The 20,765-nt window shown below is 45.8% G+C and overlaps 1 protein-coding gene and 1 long non-coding RNA gene across 4 annotated transcripts in view; both read left to right on the plus strand.

Moving 5' to 3' along the window:
- The window catches only part of LOC308458825, a 470,973-nt gene that overhangs the window by 333,288 nt on the left and 116,920 nt on the right, over positions 1 to 20,765 (plus strand). The gene's annotated exons all lie outside the window — the stretch shown is intronic.
- CTIF (cap binding complex dependent translation initiation factor) overlaps positions 1 to 20,765 on the plus strand; it is a 201,305-nt gene that overhangs the window by 63,620 nt on the left and 116,920 nt on the right. For 2 of the 3 annotated variants that reach the window (XM_080973494.1, XM_080973495.1), the window contains exons 3-7: positions 7 to 90; positions 8,285 to 8,407; positions 10,776 to 10,849; positions 11,918 to 12,022; positions 16,630 to 16,705. In XM_080973494.1, the coding sequence (XP_080829620.1) occupies positions 7 to 90; positions 8,285 to 8,407; positions 10,776 to 10,849; positions 11,918 to 12,022; positions 16,630 to 16,705 (462 nt within the window). The remainder of the gene's footprint in view (positions 1 to 6; positions 91 to 8,284; positions 8,408 to 10,775; positions 10,850 to 11,917; positions 12,023 to 16,629; positions 16,706 to 20,765) is intronic. The other variant, XM_080973496.1, reaches the window with a different exon arrangement.

A 20,765-nucleotide genomic window follows, 5' to 3' on the forward strand; every position in this document is an offset into this window, starting at 1 on the left:
TTTCAGTGGACAGCTGACTGCAATGAACAGGTAGAAGGCAACCGTTCCTCTTCGCGAGGCAAGAACGTAGCACCTCATAATCAAAACCAGGTAAGGGAAACAGGAGCCTTCCGCGAGAAATGTGTGTCTGTCTGTCTGTGTGTTTTGTGGCTTTCTTCCTTGCCTCAAGGTTTCACCTCCCAAGACTTGAGATGTCTTGACAGCATAAAATAATGTTCCCCAGAAGGATTTTGAAGCATGACTTTGGGTTCTTGCTGATAACTGCTCACAAACCTTCCCTCTTAAATCCATCTGAGTTTTCAGTTGCAATGTACGACTTTGGGAAATTTTATTTCTGGGAGATCTTTCTGAAAAAGGAAGAAGATAGCTTCTGAAAAAGTCTCGTTTTCAACTACCCTGGTCTGCTATTTGAACTGGGTGGGAGGCAGGATTTTTTCCCCCAGCCACAACTCACCAGAACTCAGTTCCGGCCCCTCTCAGGTGGGCGCCATTGCCATTATAAGAGAATCATTCCTGGTGAGTTCTGGCTCCTCTTTTTCTAGAAAAATAGTTCTGGTGGGAGCCAGTTTTGAAAGCTGCTTGTTCCTCTGTGTTGTGATCTTCCAGCGTTGCCTATGTTATCCTTAGTTTGCTTTCAAAGCTGTTTGCTAGATCATGAGAAGTTGTTGGACTCTGATACCTGTACTTACTATGCTACAGAAGCCAAGCTAACTAAATCAAAACAAAAGACCTTGCGGTGGTGCGAAACAGCCTTTTATTAATAGTATTTCATAAACCTTAGCTTGTTTGCAAGCTAACTCTCTGTAAGCCACTTTTAGGGTTTTTGCAGTCAAGGGGTATATAAATCTTATCAACTAAATCAGGCATCCCCAAACTTGGCCCTCCAGATTTTTTGGGACTACAATTCCCATCATCCCTGACCACTGGTCCTATTAGCTAGGGATGGTGGGAGTTGTAGTCCAAAAACATCTGGAGGGCCAAGTTTGGGGGTGCCTAAACTAAATGAACAAACTTGAGCTGCTTAGTTTTGCTGAGGTTTAGCAAAGTGCTCCAACTTCATTAGCTCTGTTGCCAAGCACCCTAACCAGATGTTTCCAGATGTGGAAGATTTAGTAGTGCCCGAATCACTGCTGTTCTGCTTTAAGCTGGAAGTGGAAAAGGAGCTCTTTCCAGACACCAGAAAACCTGCATCCGACTCATCACTCCTCCTTCCTCCAGCCTGTTATTGGGAGCAAGGCAATTTGCACTGTCCGTGGGGAAAGGGTTAAGCACTCCCACTCCTCCTCTGCTGCAATTTAGGAAAGACAGGGAGAAAAAGCTGGATATAAAGGCAATGCTATTTGGGAAGGGCAGAGCTACAGTAATAGATATGATTACTTCAGAGGAGAAACAGATTGTGGGAAAGGACGCAGTCTAGGGACCCATCTGCCCTATGCATTTAAAGCGATATCATGCCACTTTAAACATCACAGCTTCCCAGAAAAGAATTGTAGCAAGTACAGTTTCTTATGGGTGCTGTTAGCAGGCTACAATTCCCAGAGTTTCCTGGGAAGTGGGTTTGACTGTTAAACAACACAGAGAGTTCTAGCTCCATGCGGAGAATAGGCGGTACATGGAGGTACCGTTTGTTGTGGGACTCAGACTCACTTTGGCCCCTGCAGCATAGCCAATGAACAGGGATGATGTGAATTGTAGTCCATCACCATCCTGAGATGAGAGACAGGGCTCCTTGCCCTAGGCTTATCTCTGATTGTGCATCACTTCTGAGAGATCTATCCTCCATCAGTTTGTCTATTACTGTTATTATTTTTTCTAGGCCGTCTAAGCCTTTGGCAGCAAATTCTATATATTACGTACCACAAATAAATGCAGTGGTACCTTGGTTCTCAAACTTAATCCATTCAGGAAGTCCGTTCCAAAACCAAAGTGTTCCAAAACCAAGACGCGCTTTCCCATAGAAAGCAATGCAAAACGGATTAATACGTTCCAGACTTTTAAAAGCAACCCCTAAAACAGCAATTTAACATGAATTTTAGTATCTAATGAGACCATTGATCCATAATATGAAAGCAATAATCAATGTACTATACTATAAAATAAATAAGACAGTATTGTAGATAAAAATTATTATTTTTTGTTACCTGCACTGATGATAGTCGTTGTTTGGATGGGGGGCTTTTATCCATTTCCACAGTCACAAAATCAATCAATCAGTAGCTGAACTGGGTTGCACACAGTCACAAAAACAAATTAACTGAAAAAGCCTTAAAAACAACTGCAAAATAAATAGCAAAAACAAAAGCACCAAACTTAATCCATTCCAGAAGTCTGTTTGACTTCTGAAATGTTCGAAAACCAAGGCAAAGCTTCTGATTGGTGCAGGCGCCCCAGAAACAGTAGCCGACAGCTGGGTTTTCAGCGTTTGGGAACCAAGGCGTTTGAGAACCAAGGTACCACTGTATTTCGTTTTGTTTGTCCTGAATCTCCTGCCAGCCATCTTCATTGGGTGACCTAAGTTCTAGTATTCTAGCAGAGAGATAGACAGAGAACCTTCTGTAATCCTCTTGACTTTTTTCATACCATGCCTAACTTCTAAAACTGGCACCATACCCCACCTGGGTCACTTCCCCCCCCAAAAAAAACCAGGGATTGGGCAGCCAGTAGTCCTCCCGACGTCACCTAACTACACATCCCATCATTGCAGTTCATGAGCCATTCTGGCTGGGGCTAATAGAAGTGGAAGTTCAATAACAACATTATTGTTGTTTAGTCGTGTCCGACTCTTCGTGACCCCATGGACCAGAGCACACCAGGCACTCCTGTCTTCCACTGCCTCCTGCAATTTGGTCAAACTCATATTAGTAGCTCCGAGAACACTGTCCAACCATCTCGTCCTCTGTCGTCCCCTTCTCCTTGTGCCCTCAATCTTTCCCAACATCAGGGTTTTTTCCAGGGAGTCTTCTCTTGTCATGAGGTGGCCAAAGTATTGGAGCCTTAGCTTCAGGGTTTGTCCTTCCAGTGAGCACTCAGGGTTGATTTCCTTCAGAATGGATAGGTTTCACCTTCTTGCAGTCCATGGGACTCTCAAGAGTCTCCTCCAGCACCATAATTCAAAAGCATCAATTCTTTGGCGATCAGCCTTCTTTATGGTCCAGCTTTCACTTCCATACATCACTACTGGGAAAACCATAGCTTTAACTAAGCGGACCTTTGTCAGCAAGGTGATTTCTCTGCATTTTAAGATGCTGACTAGGTTTGCCATTGCCTTTCTCCCAAGAAGCAGTTGTCTTTTAATTTCGTGACTGCTGTCACTTATCTGCAGTGACCATGAAACCCAAGAAAGTAAAATCTCTCACTGCCTCCATTTCTTCCCCTTCTATTTGCCAGGAGGTGATGGGACCAGTGGCCATGATCTTAGTTTTTTTGATGTTGAGCTTCAGACCATATTTTGTGCTCTCCTTTTTCACCCTCATTAAAAAGTTGTTCAATTCCTCCTCACTTTCTGCCATCAAGGTTGTGTCATCTGCATATCTGAGGTTGTTTATATTTCTTCCGGAAATCTTAATTCCGGTTTGGGATTCATCCATTCCAGCCTTTCACATGATGAATTCTGCATATAAGTTAAATAAAAGCAGGGAGACAATATACAGCCTTGTCGTACTCCTTTCCCAATTTTGAACTAATCACTTGTTGCATATCCAGTTCTAACTGTAGCTTCTTGTCCCACATAGAGATTTCTCAGGAGACAGATGAGGTGATCAGGCACTCCCATTTCTTTAAGAACTTGCCATAGTTTGCTGTGGTTGATACAGTCAAATGCGTAGTCAATGAAGCAGAAGTAGATGTCTTTCTGGAGCTCTCTAGCTTTCTCCATAATCCAGCGCATGTTTGCAATTTGGTCTCTGGTTCCTCTGCCTCTTCTAAATCCAGCTTGCACTTCTGGGAGTTCTCGGTCCACATACTGCTTAAGCCTGCCTTGTAGAATTTTAAGCACAACCTTGCTAGCGTGTGAAATGAGTGCAATTGTGCGGTAGTTGGAGCATTCTTTGGCACTGCCCTTCTTTGGGATTGGGATGTAGACTGATTTTCTCCAATCCTAACTTGCTGGCATATTGAGTGTAGCACCTTAACAGCACCATCTTTTAAAAATTTTAATAGTTCAGCTGGAATATTATCACTTCCACTGGCCTTGTTATTAGCAATGCTTTCTAAGGCCCATTTGACTTCACCCTCCAGGATGTCTGGCTCAAGGTCAGCAACCACACTACTTTGTTATTGACAAAGACAATAACAACATGCATGTCCTAAATTCAAATGTCTCCATGTTTTAGAAATGTCTCATTTCTAACTCGAAAACGTATGTGCTGAGTACTGTCTGTACGTACAGCAGAGTTCTGCTATGTCTTTATGGTTTTAAATGGTCTCAGCTTCATGAATGCAAAGGTGTTGTTTAAAGGCATATGCACACTGCGTTATCATTTTGCCTATCGGAACAAGCAGAATTTTGAAAAGTGGAATAATTTTTACTGGTGTTATAGATTAATGTGCGTTGGGAGGACTTGCAGTATTTGCAATTCTGCTCGTGGGCAGGATTCCTTCTTGATATGTGTTTCCCCGTGGCATCGAGGCTGTTTTTATGGAACCTTCAGGGATGAAACACATGAAAGGGTTTATAATCTCTTCAAAGCAGCGTTTGCCAACCTGGTGCCCTCCAGGTATTTGGGGCTGCAACGTCCGGCATTCTCAGCCAGCACAGCTATGGGCACCAGGTTGGCAAAAGCTACTGCACAGGCAGAGAACCAGTGGCCTCCCATCAGTCCTGACCAGCATAGCTAATAGGCAGGGATCATGGGATATGTAGTCCACCAACAGGTCCCCCATCCTTGGGGCCTACTCTAAATTTATTAGTGTAAATTTAGAATGTCATACATCACAAAAATCACTTAGAAGGGTACCTGCACCTTTTACTTCATAAATCCATTTTTTTAGGAGACTTAACTCTTTTTTTTAATGGAAGCTCAAGAGGACACCTCTTGGCAGTCCTTCTGGATAGCTTTAAGTGTGGGAGACCCTTCCAGCTAAGTGTACGCATGTGTCTGTCTCTGTGTGCTTCTCCTGAGTGTGCATTGCATTTAAGCGCTGTTGAACCCTGCTTATCCTGTTCCTTCCCAAGCTGGGCTCACCCGAGATCAGTTTTGTTTTAACTTGCAAAGAATTTTAGCATCCCTGATGGGAGAGGAACAGTGTACTTTGCTCTCTCAAGATAGCATCACGTCAATCTGTTGCTTGGCCAGACAAGATCTGAAATATATACCGTATTTTTCGCTCCATAGGACGCACTTTTTCCCCTCCCAAAATGAAGGGGAAATGTGTGTGCGTCCTATGGAGCGAATGCAGGCTTTTGCTGAAGCCTGGAGAGCTAGAGGGGTCGGTGCACACCGACCCCTCTCGCTCTCCAGGCTTCAGGAAGCTATCCGCAAGCCTTCGGAGCGCGGCGGGAGTGTTCGCCGGGCTCCGAAGGCTTACTGATAGCAGCCTGCAGCCCAAAGCCCGGGGAGCGCAGCGCTGCGCACCCCGGGCTTCGGGCGGCTATCCACAGCGCTTGCCGCTGCTCCCAGACCTGTTCTGGGGGCTGGGGTCAGGGGAAGCTTGGGCTTCCCCCACCCCAGCCCTGCGGCTAAAAACAAAGCCGCGTGCAGCCTCTCCCGGCTGGAGAGGTTGTGCCCGGCTGAAGAGGAAGCCAAGACAGCCAGCGGCTTCTTTCCTCTTTGGGGCGGGGGGGGGGGCGGAAATAATTTTTTTCTTATTTCCCCCCCCCCCCAAAAAAAAACCTAGGTGTGCCCTATGGTCCGGTGCGCCCTATAGAGCGAAAAATACGGTATATATTTAATGAATCAGATCAGTTGCTTTTCTACCAGAGTAGCGCTAACTCCGACTGACAGTGACTGCCTATAGATCTTTTTCTCAGCAGTGAGAATCCTTTTTAGCTGGAGCGGCCAGGCATTGGACTTGGGATGTTATGCTTGCAAACCATGTTCTCTGACACTGAGCTACAGGAACATAGGAAGCTGCCTGGTACACAGTTGAAACATTGCTGCACCTAGTTCAGTGTTATCCACACTGATTGGCAGCAGCCCTCCGGGGTTTCATCTCTCTGGCCACATGGGGATATACCATCGCTCTGTGGTAAAGTCTCTGCTTTGCGCAGCGCCCCAGATTCAATCCCTGGTGTCACTAGATAGGGCTGGGAAAAGCTGCTGCCTTAAACCCGGAGAGGTACTGCCAGTTGGTGCCGGCAGTATTGGGTTAGATGGACTAATGGTCTGACTTGGTATAAAATCCTACATTCCTAGGCCGAGCTTTGTCAAGGCACCTTTCGACTTGTCACTGCAAAACTTGGGAAGCTGCCTTCTACAAAACCAAGCCCTTGGACCATCCAGTTCAGTATCACTTGCACTGACTGGCAGCAGCTGATCTGGGTTTCAGGCAGAGGTCTCTCCTGGGGATGCTGGGGGTTGAACGTTGGACCTTCTGCATACAAAACAGGTGTCCTACCACAGAGCTGTGGCCCTTCCCGGCCCTTTCTCTACTCAGAGATTGGAATTACAGAGTTGGAAGGGTACCCTAAGGATCATCTAGTCCAACCCCCCTCGACTGCTTTTTCAAAGCAGTTAATGCATGCAGGCAAGCAAGAGAGAAACTGTACAGTGGTACCTCAGGTTAAGTACTTAATTCGTTCCGGAGGTCCGTTCTTGACCTGAAACTGTTCTTAACCTGAAGCACCACGTTAGCTAATGGGGCCTCCTGCTGCTGCCGCGACGCCGGAGCACGATTTCTGTTCTCATCCTGAAGCAAAGTTCTTAACCTGAAGCACTATTTCTGGGTTAGCAGAGTATGTAACCTGAAGCGTATGTAACCCGAGGTACCACTGTATAAAGAATTGGTTGCAGACCAGAGATGCCTGCAACACTTCAGGGGTGCTTTTGAGATATGTGAGCCAGGGAGAATGATGTAAAATTGGGATTTGGCTTTGCTGCCCAACTCCCTTAAGTCCATGATCTGTCAGAGAAGAATGGATCCAGCCGAAAGCAAGGCAGATCTTCATTTTTCTGTTGCAACAGAGTTCCCTTGCCTCCTTCCAAGGAGGGAGAGGCCCTGAACAAAAGTGTGCAGGAACCTTTAAAGACTTTTGACATTGCCCAACCCCCTTAGCCAAAGACCACCCCAAAATCATCATACATACATCCTAGGAGGCGGTTTACAGCAGAAATCCTAATAATGGTTGCTGATTGCATTACCTGGGCAGCCTGGCCTTTCTTTTGTGGTGGTTAATACAGTCGTACCTCGGAAGTCAAACGGAATCCATTCCAGAAGTCCGTTTGACTTCCTAAACATTCAGAAACCAAGGTGCGACTTCCGATTGGCTGCAGGAAGCTCCTGCAGCCAATCGGAAGCCGCGCCAGACGTTTGGGTTCCAGAGAATGTTCGCAAACCAGAATACAGTGGTACCTCAGGTTACAGACGCTTCAGGTTACATACGCTTCAGGTTACAGACTCTGCTAACCCAGAAAATAATGCTTCAGGTTAAGAACTTTGCTTCAGGATGAGAACAGAAATCGTGCTTGGGTGGTGTGGCGGCAGCAGGAGGCCCCCATTAGCTAAAGTGGTGCTTCAGGTTAAGAACCGTTTCAAGTTAAGTACAGACCTCCAGAACGAATTAAGTACTTAACCCAAGGTACCACTGTACTCGCTTCCGGGTTTGCGGCATTTGGGAGCCAAAAGGTTCGACTCTCAAGGCGTTCGGGATCCAAGGTGCAACTGTACTTTGGTTCCTGAATCCAGGTCACAGGCTCACCCTATTCATACACAAATATGCCCTTAAGATAGGATTTGTAAGTGAGAAGACAATGGGAAGGCTTTCCCCATTTGCCTCGCTTACTGCAGACGAATATTTGAGGTCCTTGAGAGAGTCAGAATGGCTTCAGGGTTGCTCTCCTGTACCATTTCAGACACATGGTTTATATATTTAGATATGTGTGCATTTATGAATATTTATTCTATATTTGAGACCTTAGAATTCTCAGGACAGACTGCGGTGCAAAATAGTCAGGATTCCTAGTTCAGGATAACAGATGGGTGCAGATATTAACGGCGAGCAGTTGTCTCTAGGCACTCCAGGTTCAACTCTCTCCCACCTGCTTCCTGCCCTACAAAAAAAAAGGCGTTTATTAGCTTTGATAAGTTGCCCTTAACTAAAGTGAGTTGTTGTTTTTGATGTTTCCAGGAAGAGTGGGATCACAGCAGCAGTGGCAGCTCAGGATCCCAGCCTAGTTCAGGCTCCAGGCATGGGTCTGTGTCAAAGTCTGGCGGCCGAGGGAGAAGCAGCCAGTTCAGTCATTCAACCAAGGTATCCTCTAGTGGTTTTGCTGGTGGTGGAAGACAAGACTAGGAAAGCTGGAAGAGATGTCTGGTGGTGGCTGTTCACTGGAGGCCTCATCCTGTAAGGACATGAGTCTTCAGTGTGTGTGTGGCCACATCCACACATTCGAAGCACCGCCACACCACTTTATAAAAATTTCCCCCTGGAGAATCCTGGGAACTGTAGTTTGAGGGTGCTGAGCGTTGCTAGGAGACCCTCCACCCGTTCCCCTCCACGGTTCCCAGAGCGATACAACAAATCGTCTATTCCCAGGAAACTCTGGGAACTGTAGTTCCGTGAGGAAAGAATAGGAGTCTCCTAGCAACACTCGGCGCCCTTAACAAACTACAGCTCCCAGAATTCTTTGGGGGGAAGCAATGACTGTTTAAAGTGGTATGCTAGTGCTTTAAATGTGTGGTGTGGATGTAATCTGTGTGGCATAGAATCTGTGGTTGAATGAGCTAGGCCTCACTCCTCAAAAAGGACCCACGTCCTGTGACCATAACACCCCACGTTCCTACAACTTGATAGTAATTTACACATCTGCACACGTTTATATGAAAAGCTATAATTTGTTGGGTTGGCCCAAAATTTAGCTCCCTTTTCCTTTTTTCCTTTTTTTAAAAAAAAGAATTAGAGTTTTGCCTCATGCAAACAAGAAAAGGAACTTACTGATTTTAGAGGTGCTGACTGATGGATGGCAGTTATGAGAGAAAAAGGGCAGCTCCTAAATGCTTGAAAAATGAAACTCCAACTGAATCTCCTTTCTTTTCAGCGGAAAAACAAAATTACTCATACAATTCTAGGCTCTCTCTCTCTCTTTTACTGATTTTGGTTTTTTAAAAATGGACATGAAAAGAAAACATATGGCATCACATGGCGTAAGTTGCAAAGTAAAGTTATCTGTGCAGAAGAACAAGAACTTGACCAACAAAAATGAATGTGTTTCTTCTCAATAGAATTAACAGAGATCTGGAAAGGTTGCTAGCAAGACCCCAAAATCTTTTGAGTGGATAGCAAAATTTTACAGATTTGGATCTTTTTTGAAAATAAAAATCCATAAGTCTACTTTTACGTTAAGTCCAGTTTCAAAATTTCCAAACCATTAGCAAGCCAAGCGATAATGAAGGGTGCGCTTCTTGAGGCCAATATTTTGCTATATGGGGATTTTGCTCTTGCAGATAGGTGGCGTCCCATGCTTTTAGACTTTCCCGGGCATCACGAGAGTTTGACTATGTCCACATGCGCTCAGTGTCCTGAGGGAATGTGGCTGCCACAACTGCAATGCGGACGGCTCCTGTGACCAAAATGTAGGGGAAGGTGTGGGTATCATTTGAGTAACACTTGAGTACAGCATTTGCACAGCCCAAAGTCACTCCCATGTCATGAAGCCTGTCAGCATCTGATAAATCACACACACAAGAGGAGTTGGCCCTCATTAGCCGTTGTGCTTTGCCTGTGGACTGTGTTTAGTTTGTTGAGGGTCACAAGTTGTTGTGCGGTCCAGCTTTTAGTGTCTCGACAAGCTAGATGTTGTGTTAGCCTCCAAACTGTGAGCCCATCAAAAGGATGATTGTCTGAATGAGAAACTTCCAGCTACAACTGTTGTTTCAGCCAGAACTTATTGCTGATTATCTGTTTTAAGCATCGCTTGCCAGAGAATAACAGGCCTTCAGTTATATGGTTTGGGGGGAGGGGGAATGAGGGAAATATCCCTGATCTCGCTAGGGTGAACTGCTGCTTTAACTCTCTTCATCTTCCAATTCACTCCATGAACGACAAGGGCTGATTAAATCTGTGCTGAGCCATGTTGTCTATGTACTCTGGGGTAGGTTTCGGTTACAACCCATTTATCAGTTTTATTCCTGATTCACTGTCCAAACTCATCTCAGTTTCATTGGCTCACACTGTTCTCTGGAACTGAGATTCGGCAATGGCAGAATTGCCTCCAGACCATCCGTATTTTACGAAAGGGATTCAAGTTTGCACAGATAAACTGGATCAGTGCGCCCTGGCGCTTTAGCCCAGCAAAGGAAAGGAATAAGGCTGTTTTTATTTTATTTTTTGCAATTTGGAAAGTGATGGGGGCGAAACGCATTGAGAAGAGTGGAGCGAAGAAATGACTAGCGTGAAGACGTGTAAAACATCTCACAAGAAGACCAGGGTGAATGCTCAGCAATAAAGTTTATTATTTTCATGTATTAGATTTGTATATAAGCAAACTTTGTGCAAGCAAATATTGCCGAATGCTAAGTAAATGGGTAATCTGAAAGCGCTCTCCGTTATTTAAGGCAAGTTGCATGGTAGGCGTGTTGTTCTGCTTGAAAGTAATGAAGATTTTACACCTTCTTTTTAGAACGGCAACAAAGACAATTCCCTTGACATGCTGGGAACAGATATCTGGGCAGCCAATACTCTCGAGTCCTTCAGGTCAGTTCTCCTCTTAAAATGTCACCATACCACCCCGCATTTCCATTCGGTTACCTGCTAATTTTTTCTGCTTGCTTCTAAACCTCTTAATCTCACTGCTGTATAGTGTTCTACCCATTACAGTTGCAATATCTATTCTGGTTTATGATGATTGCTGGGAGGAAGCAAATGTAAAATTCTCAGCTCCAGGCCATCTGCCTTGACGAGCTTCCTAATGCTGTTTAGTTCTGCAAGCTGGATTTTTGCCTTTATATAACATTTCAGCTGATTATTAAAATCAGTCAGATTGCCTCAAAAGCTTTTTTTTTTCCCTGCAGAGAGGCAGGCACCAAAATAAGATGCCCTAATAAAATTAGGCAAGATACCTTTTTGGAAAATCTTCACTATTTTTGTTCATAGAAATTATTCTAAGATGCCACCTGGTGGTTTTTAGAAGAAGCAATCTCCACTTCTCACACCAAAGCAAATGCTACTTCTAAGGTGGTAAAGGTAAAGGGACCCCTGACCATTAGGTTCAGTCGTGGCTGACTCTGGGGTTGCGGTGCTCATCTTGCTTTATTGGCCGAGAGAGCCGGCATACAGCTTCTGGGTCATGTGACCAGCATGACTAAGCCGCTTCTGGCGAACCAGAGCAGCGCACGGAAATGCCATTTACCTTCCTGCTGGAGAGGTACCTATTTATCTACTTGCACTGGCGTTCTTTCGAACTGCTAGGTTGGCAGGAGTAGGGACCGAGCAACGGGAGCTCACCCCGTCACAGGGATTTGAACCGCCGACCTTCTGATCAGCAAGTCCTAGGCTCTGTGGTTTAACCCACAGCGCCACCTGCGTCCCTGTAAGGTGGTACCTACTGCAAAATAATTAGGCACCAAGGAACGAGTGCCTATGCTCATCTAGTCCTCATTCGCCCACAGCAGTCTAATAAAAGCACACAAGGTTGGTGGTTCATTCAACTCCCAAGTGCCCTGTTCAGTAGATCCGTGCACAGTTTTAAAAATCATTTTGTGGTGTGTGCGATTCAACTGCTCTGTGTCTCATCCCCTCTTTCGCTCTCTCTCTCCTTCCTAGCGGTGCCACCTGGGACTTGCAACCTGAAAAACTTGACTTCACGCAATTCCACAGAAAGCTCCGCAACACCCCCAAGCATCCCCTCCCACACATAGACAGAGAAGGGTGAGTAGGTCGCCGGACTTTGTTCACTTTCTGGTTGGGAGGCAGGAAACCCAAAGACCATTGGAAGAGAAGCCCTGCTGGGTTGTCCCAAAGGCCCATCTCGTCCAGCGTCACACAGTGACGAACCAGGTGCCCCCAAATGAGAAGGACATAAAAATAGCCTGCTAGATCAGGGCCAATTGCTCATCTGGCGCAGCATCCTGTTCTGACCGTGACCAACCACATGCCTATGGGGTTGCAAGGAGAACATGAGCGCAATGACAGCTTCCCCTCCTATGATTTCCAGCAATTCAGAAGCATTTCTGCCTCCAGCTACCGTATTTTTCGCTCCATAAGACGCACTTTTTTCCTCCTAAAAAGTATTGGAAATGTGAGAGCGTCTTATGAAGCGAATGGCGCTGCGCAGAGAGGTAGAGCTGCGCAGCGCCCCTTCAGCGAAGCGGGAGGAGAACGGAGCCCCTTCTGTTCCTCCTCCCGCTTCGCTGAAGGGGCGCTGCGCAGCTCTCCCTCTCTGCCCAGCGCCTCTCCTGTGAAGGAGAGGCGCTGCACAGAGAGAGAGAACTGCGCAGCACCCCTTCAGCGACGCGCCTGTCATGCGAAGCCGGAGGAGGAACAGAAGGGACTTCTGTTCCTTCTCCGGCTTCGCTGAAGGGGTGCTGCGCATTTCTCCCTCTCAGAGAGGGAGAACTGTGCAGCGCCCCTTCAGTGACGCGCCTGCCCTGGCTTTTGCCTTAGCCGCACGCAGCCTCTTCGGGCAGAGGGAGCCTTCATCCCGCTGCCCTGAAGAGGCTTGGCGCGGTTATCCCAGATGCCAGAAAAGCCACACGGTATCCCAGAAGCCAGATCCCTCTTGCTGTTCTGGCATCTGGGATTCAGAATAATTTTTTCTTGTTTTCCTCCTCCCAAAACTAGGTGTGCCTTATGGTCTGGTGTGTCTTATGGAGCGAAAAATACGGTAGTAGCCATTGATAGCCCTCTTCTCCTTCAATGACAGGACACAAGTCCACCATCACTCTTCCCTCCTGAACTATCCAGCAACTGTTATGGCTGGCTGCTTCAAGGATTCCTATAGCAGTAACAAGTAGGGGACCCTTAGCCACATTTGTGGTGTGTCAGCAGCCTCTTAAGAGGACTGCTCCTCCGCGACTCAAGGCAGGAGTTTGTTTAGAGCTCGTAGAGGAAGAGGAGGGGTTTCAGGAGAAAGACAATTCACTATTTCCCCCCACCCATCCAGTCATCTCTAGCTGTGCTTCCAGGCTTGAACATAACCATATCATTTAAGGTGCTGGTTTTGACCTTTAAAGCCCTATGCGGCCTAGGTTGTACCTATGGGACCTCCTTTCCTGGTATGTCCCGCGGAGGACCTTAAGGTCCACAAATGACAACACATTGGAGGCCCCAAGTCGCAAGGCGATTAGATTGGTCTCAACTAGGGCCAGGGCCTTTTCAGTACTGGCCCCGACTTGGTGGAACGCTCTGTCACAAGAGACTAGGGCCCTGCAGGACTTGACATCTTTCCGCAGGGCCTGCAAGACAGAGCTGTTCCACCTGGCCTTTGGTTTGGACTCAGTCTGACCCTTATGTTTCCCTCCCCCCTTATGGTTTTGATCTATGGGTTACTTTTAAAATGAGGCTGCATTTTAAATTGCATTTTAACCTGTATTTTAAATTGGGTTTTTTTCCCTATTATGTTTTTACTGTAATTTTACTGGTGTTAGCCTCCCTGAGCCCAGCTCTGGCCAGGGAGGGCACGGTGTAAATATAATTTATTATTATTATTATTATTATTATTATTATTATTATTATTGATGGAGGGTGGTTTCTGGAGATGCAGAAAGAGAGGAAGTATCCTTTTTTACTTTTCACTGCTCCTGAAACCTCCTTTTTATCATGGGCAGAGAAGGGCTCAAGGCAAACACGTCTCTGACCCTAATCCTGCTCGCATGAGACTGTGCATTGTTTGAGGTTCAAACAATACAACCTCCCCTCTATTTTCCTACCCCACCCCCCACTGACAAACATTCCACAGGTGCTAGAAACTTGTTTTGCATAGATCCTCATTGGCCTGTTTGAGAACTTTTCATTTTGTGTGGTTTTCTTTTAATTGTCTTTTAAGTTGCTAGCCAATATAATTCTGCATTCCTAGGGCGTACCCGTTGACCGTAGAAACCACTGCCTTAATTTTGTTTTTGCACCCAGACTGGTAGTAGGGTGCCAGACCACCCGAGTTCAGTATTAGGGGGTGATGATAACATTAAAGGTAAAGGTAAAGGGACCCCTGACCATTAGGTCCAGTCGTGACCGACTCTGGGGTTGCGGTGCTCATCTCGCTTTATTGGCCGAGGGAGCCGGTGTACAGATTCCGGGTCATGTGGCCAGCATGACTAAGCCGCTTTTGGAGAACCAGCGCAACACACGGAAACGCCGTTTACCTTCCCACCGGAGCGGTACCTATTGATCTACTTGCACTTTGACATGCTTTGGAACTGCTAGGTTGGCAGGAGCAGGGACTGAGCTACGGGAACTCAACCCGTCGCGGGGATTCGAACTGCCGACCTTCTGATCGGCAAGTCCTAGGCTCTGTGGTTTAACCCACAGCGCCACCCGCGTCCCTGATTATAACATTAGCAGAGTGTAAATTATTACGTGCCTTTTGTTTTAAGAAAAAAGAAGCAGCATGAAAGACATTTGGTCTCTTGGGTTGTCAAGACAAATACCACATCCCACTTCATAGAGGGAAAAGCGAGGAGTGGACAATGTTGAACTGCCCAAGGCTGCCCTGTGCAATTTGCTAGAGACCTGTTTAGAAAATCCTATTGAAATGGAAGATGTGAGCTTTTCAAGCACCTAAATTCCGCACCCGGTACAACAACCTTGTGCTTTGTCGTGTCCTTCTGCAGAATTGTGGTATTCACGCAGCCTTTCGTATAGAATATAGAATCCTTTTGTGCTACTGAAACTTTAAGGTACAACAGCTTAAGCAGGCGGTTGCTTCAAAGTCTCATCCTGGGGTGGGTTTTTAGAATCCTTTCACATCAAAGACATTGGGTCAACAAGTGTTAATCCAGCGAGGAAACGCCATTGAATCCAGTTTCTGCTTTTGTTCTGAAGGAAACGGAAGCATGCAACCCGGGGAAAAGGTTTAGGTTTTTCTGGTTTGTGTTATATCATCACCATGAGTTCCATAGAAATCCACATTGCCCATTGTTTAATGATGAATAACAGTGGAGCTTACTTTTCTGCAAATATGCGGTCCATGTGGCATTGAAACTCCTAGCAGTCGTATTTTTGTTGGACTCTTGCTGTTTAAAGAGATTGCAGTAAGCCTTCCTGACCTTTTGTACAGGCTACAAATAGGTACACATGTTTCCACGGGCATCTCTACATTCCAGATTTAAAGGGACTTGCTAAAAAGTCTCTCCCCTCCCCACTTCCACAATGAACCCTGGGAAATGTAGTTTGGTTGGGAGGGAAGTATCTTTAATAGAGAAACTGCATCACCTGGCCAAATAGTTCCCAAGATAATTTCAGGGGAAGTTGTGTAAGCTTGCAGTGTAGATCTTGTTTATTTGCTTGCTTACAAGGCCCTAGAGTGATGTACAGTGATACCTTGGTTTATGAACTTAATCCGTTACAGAAGTCCGTTCTTAAACCGAAACGGTTCTTAAACCGAGGTGTGTTTTCCTTAATGAGGCTTCCTGCCACCAGTGCCCTTCCACCATTCAGCTTCTGTTCTTAGACTGAGGTAAAGTTCGCAAACCGGGACACTACTTTCGATTCTGTGGAGTTCGTAAACCGAATACAGTGGTACCTCGGGTTACATATGCTTCAGGTTACATATGCTTCAGGTTACAGACTCCACTAACCCAAAAATAGTACCTCAGGTTAAGAACTGTGCTTCAGGATGAGAACAGAAATCGCGCGGCTGTGGCAGCAGGAGACCCCATTAGCGAAAGTGGTGCTTCAGGTTAAGAACAGTTTCAGGTTAAGAACGGACCTCCAGAACGAATTAAGTACTTAACCCAAGGTACCACTATATCACTGGTTTGCTCATTTCTACATATTGGGTGCCTACATTCTGCATGTGCAAATGGCTTTAGATACCTGTTAGGTCCATAAATTATCATTTAGCATATATTCAACACAAAAAACCAGCGACAGTTTGTTGTTGACAAAGGACAGCTGGGCATATAAAGGGCCCCATTACCTTCAGTAGCTTGGGGCCTCATCAAACCTAAATCTGGCCCTGCATAGAAAGACAATATAAAAACCACAAAACGCATAATAAAAATAAATAAGAAAGCAAATGAACAATCCCCCACCTCACATTTAAAAGGGTATTGGATGTTGATCAGCCAGAGGCCTGGTGGAAGAGGAATATTTTCGTGTAAGGTGGATCGTTAAGAAATGGAAATGAAAATTGGAACTGGGGAGGGGCGTGGAGAAGAAGAAAGATCTTTCGGCATTTGCCATGTTGGGAGAAGCACCTGCCGGAGTTTTGTTTTGTGTTGTTTGTCACTCCTTTGTAAGCCACGGACCCCCAGCCTGTGCATGAACACATTTTGGCACACGGTGTTCATTCTCCCCTTTGTCTGTCCCTGACTCAGGATCGGAAAAGGGAAGAGCGAGGACGGAGATGGAATCAACCTCAATGACATAGGGAAGGTTCTCCCAGCCTGGCAGGTGAGTCTTTTCCCAGATCTCCTTTGTACAACTTGTTCTGTCTGCTTGACACCCAAACGGGAGAGCCGTTCATCTCCCAAGCTCCCAACTGTGTCTCAAATATGCTTGGTCTCTGGCCATTCAGGCCAAGAACCATTCCTTGCTGTCGTTGGAGCATTATGCTCTATAAAGGGCTTTTTTTCTTTTCATTGTCTAAATTGCATTTATGGATTTTTGAGTTTGATGTAAGAATACACACAGCACATTTGGTATTTGCAGAATGAAGCCCATGTAAGGGTTGCATCAAATACATCACTGGGCTAATGTTTTAGGCCAGGGGTGAAATCAGTTATAAGGGGTATAAATATTCTTTCTACCCTTGAGTTGTGGACTCAGAAGAGCACAGGGTCATTTTTCACACAGACGTGAGGACTGAGAGTCATTAGTGAGTTAAAATAAAATTATAAGGAGGTAATTGCTTTATAATAAAAATTGTTTTTTTAAAAAAGTGATTTCTATAATTATATTCTGTGTGCTATATTTTCCACAGGGTTGCGGGCATGATATATTATTAAAAGCAGTGCTTTAAAAAAAAAGTTTAGAGGTACTCTCATTTTCCTACTCATATTGAAATACTGCCCCTCAATGAGGCCAAACTTAGATTCACAAAATGCTTAGGGGTATGCGTACCCCTGCTTCCCCCCGGAAAAAAGCACTGATTAAAAGTATTCTTATTTACATATATTTTTTTAAGAATTTGCTCTCTGAGCCCATGCACAAGGAGATGCCCCTTTCCTGTGTTACGTGACTGAAAGGCTCCTGGCATGTTTTCTTAAGCGCATCTGTTAGGAACAGTCTCCACAATATCAAGGTTTTGGGGCAACTGTTATCTTTGTGCTTCCCTGCTGTGGTGCAGTCAGAACTTGGCAGGTACAGCCGGCCAGCACAGCTGGATATTCTGAATACATGGATGTCAGATTATGTACAGTATCTGCTTCTCAGCGCTGTGGAGTCTCAAAAGATTGTCGTTTGTTAATGAATCGTGTCGAGGCCGCAGTTTCTTCGCAAAGTTTTCGGTATTTTTTGTATTTTCTTTTCTTTTTTAAATTTTTATTTTATTAAAATAATTCAACATTAAATATTACAGATATACCGACAAACATACATTTCATACAATCCTTAAAAATATTCATACATACCCACACTCAATCCCACAGATACTTCCTTTTCCCATCACCATCCCTCACCCCTTACCCCACCCTTGTGTTAGACATCCAATCTACTCAATTGCAATTTCTTTCCACTTCTGTTACTTTCTTTCACACACTTTTAAACCAACTTTCTACTTCTTTTCCTGTTACACATTTTTATCCATCTTATTTAGTACAGTGGTACCTCGGGTTACATACGCTTCAGGTTACAGACTCTGCTAACCCAGAAATAGTACCTCGGGTTAAGAACTTTGCTTCAGGATGAGAACACATTTTTATCCATCTTATTTAGTACAGTGGTACCTCGGGTTACATACGCTTCAGGTTACAGACTCCGCTAACCCAGAAATAGTACCTCGGGTTAAGAACTTTGCTTCAGGATGAGAACAGAAATCGTGCTCCGGCGGCAGCAGGAGGCCCCCATTAGCTAAAGTGGTGCTTCAGGTTAAGAACAGTTTCAGGTTAAGAACGGACCTCCGGAACGAATTAAGTACTTAACCTGAGGTACTACTGTATTTCAGTATTTGTAATGGAACTTATTTATTCTAATAGGAGTTCTGATTTTTGTATTTTCATTATAAGTACAAATCGAATAAAGTGGGGAGCACTCTTTAAACGCACCCCCTCTGCCGCTCTCTCTTCAATCCATACCAAAACTACCACGTCCAAAAATATCCACAACAAGAATTGAAGCACTGGGGCTGGCAGGAAACTGGAGGACGTGTGGGAAAACCATGGCGGCTGCTGTGCTACCCCGCAAATCGGTTGCTAGTTGGGGAGGCTGAGCAGTGTAAACAAAGCCCCCCGTGCCTATGGTCTCTTTGGGGGCTTCCTCTGCCCTCACTGACGTCTTCAGGCTCCGGGGAGAGTCCCCTTGCCAGCCACAAGGACTTTCCAGCTCCCTCCCACCACTCCCAGGTACGAATTGAATTGCTTGATTATTTCCCGCGCATCTACACGGTCGCAGGTGAGTTAGAACGTGCGTCAGTGGGGGCGATGCCTGTACCCGATGTTCATTTAGCGCCTTGAATTCATTCCTTGGTATCCATCGCCCCGCAGAGATCAAAAGCTTTGAATCGGATGGGTAAATGGGGGACAAGCGCTCCTTCGAACGAAAGCATGATGCCTGCAGCTCCGCTTGTGCCCTCGGAGACATCTGGTGCCAAACTTAGCCCACCCCTAAAAAATACTGACATTCAGAAAAAAGTATTCAGTTGCAGAAAATAGGCCAGATTGTGGTGTGGGCTGGATTGCAGTGTGTGTGTGGTGCCAAGCACAGTCCCCCCCCCCCCAGATTGCAAATGCTCACAGCACCCCAGAAATGTTGGCAACCCCTGTTGTCATGGGACGAAGGTGGCACTGTGGTCTAAACCACTGAGCCTCTTGGGCTTGCCGATCAGAAGGTCGGCGGTCCGAATCCCCACAACAGGGTGAGCTCCCGTTGCTCGGTCCCAGCTCCTGCCAACCTAGCAGTTTGAAAGCATGACAGTGCAAGTAGATAAATAGGTACCGCTGCGGCAGGAAGGTAAACAGTGCTTCCATGCGCTCTGGTTTCTGTCACGGTGTTCCGTTGTGCCAGAAGCGGTTTAGTCCTGCTGGCCACATGACCTGGAAGGCTGTCGGCGGGCAAACGCCAGCTCCCTTGGCCTGAAAAGTGAGATGAGCGCCGCAACCCCATAGTTGCCTTTGACTGGACTTAACTGTCCAGGGGTCCTTTACATATATATATATATATATATATATATATATATATCATCTAAGATCATATTTTCGTTGCAGCCTTAACATTGCCTTTATGCCAGTTTTCCTGTCGCGACACCCCTCAAAGAATCTTGGGAATTGTAGTTGGGAACTGCTGTGACTTCTCGGTTCAGAGACCTCTGCCCTCTCTGACGGAAGTACAGTTTTCAAAGTTCCCTGAGGAGCAGGAGTGATCGTTGAACATACTTGAGGCCTATACTCAGAACGTATTTTGCACTGCCATTCTCTTAAGTTGAACGGTCAGTTTTGGAGCGGATGTTGTGCCATCTGGCGGCCATTGGTGGAAGGACACCCTGCTGTAGCAGAGTCATCTGACTGATAACCTGAAGTGCCAGACTCCCTTCTATTTCATTGTGTTTCATTGTTATTTATTCAACTTACATCCCACCTTCCTTCCAAAGGAGCTAGTAAAAGACACCATAGACTTTTCAGCTGGATAGCTCAATTGCTTAGCGCATGGTGCTGATGATACCAAGGTTGCAGGTTCGATCCCCGTTTGGGACAGCTGCATATTCCTGCTTTGCAGGGGGGTTGGACTAGATCAGGGGTCAGCGAACTTTTTCAGCCATGGGCCGGTCCACCGTCCCTGAGACCATGTGGTGGGCCAGACTATATTTTGAAGAAGAAAAAAATGAATGAATTTCAATGCCCCACAAATAACTGAGAGATGAATTTTTTTAAAAGCACACATTCTACTCATTTAACAATATGCTGATTCTCGGACCATCCGTGGGCCGGATTTAGAAGGCGATTGGGCCGGATCCGGCCCCTGGGCTTTAGTTTGCCTACCCGTGATCTAGACCAGTGGTTCTCAACCTGTGAGTCCCCAGATGTTGTTGGACTACAACTCCCATCATCCCTGAGCTCTGGCCTTGCTAGCTCTGATCTAGATGATTTTCAGGGTCCCTTCAAACTCTATTCTTCTATGACTTGGTTGCCTGTGGAGAGGTTAAGTCATGCCTCCTTTCTCATCCTACAAGGGAAATGACGTGGTTTGACACCAAAAGTGTGATCTTAATAGTGTTGGCATCTTGCTCAGTTTTGTCTCCATGTGCTTTTTCCAACTTGCTGTTCCTCCAGATGTTGTTGGGCTACCCTGTATATATCCC

Source organism: Podarcis pityusensis (genome assembly GCF_964106645.2).
Source record: "Podarcis pityusensis genome assembly, chromosome: 11".
NCBI lineage: Eukaryota > Metazoa > Chordata > Lepidosauria > Squamata > Lacertidae > Podarcis > Podarcis pityusensis.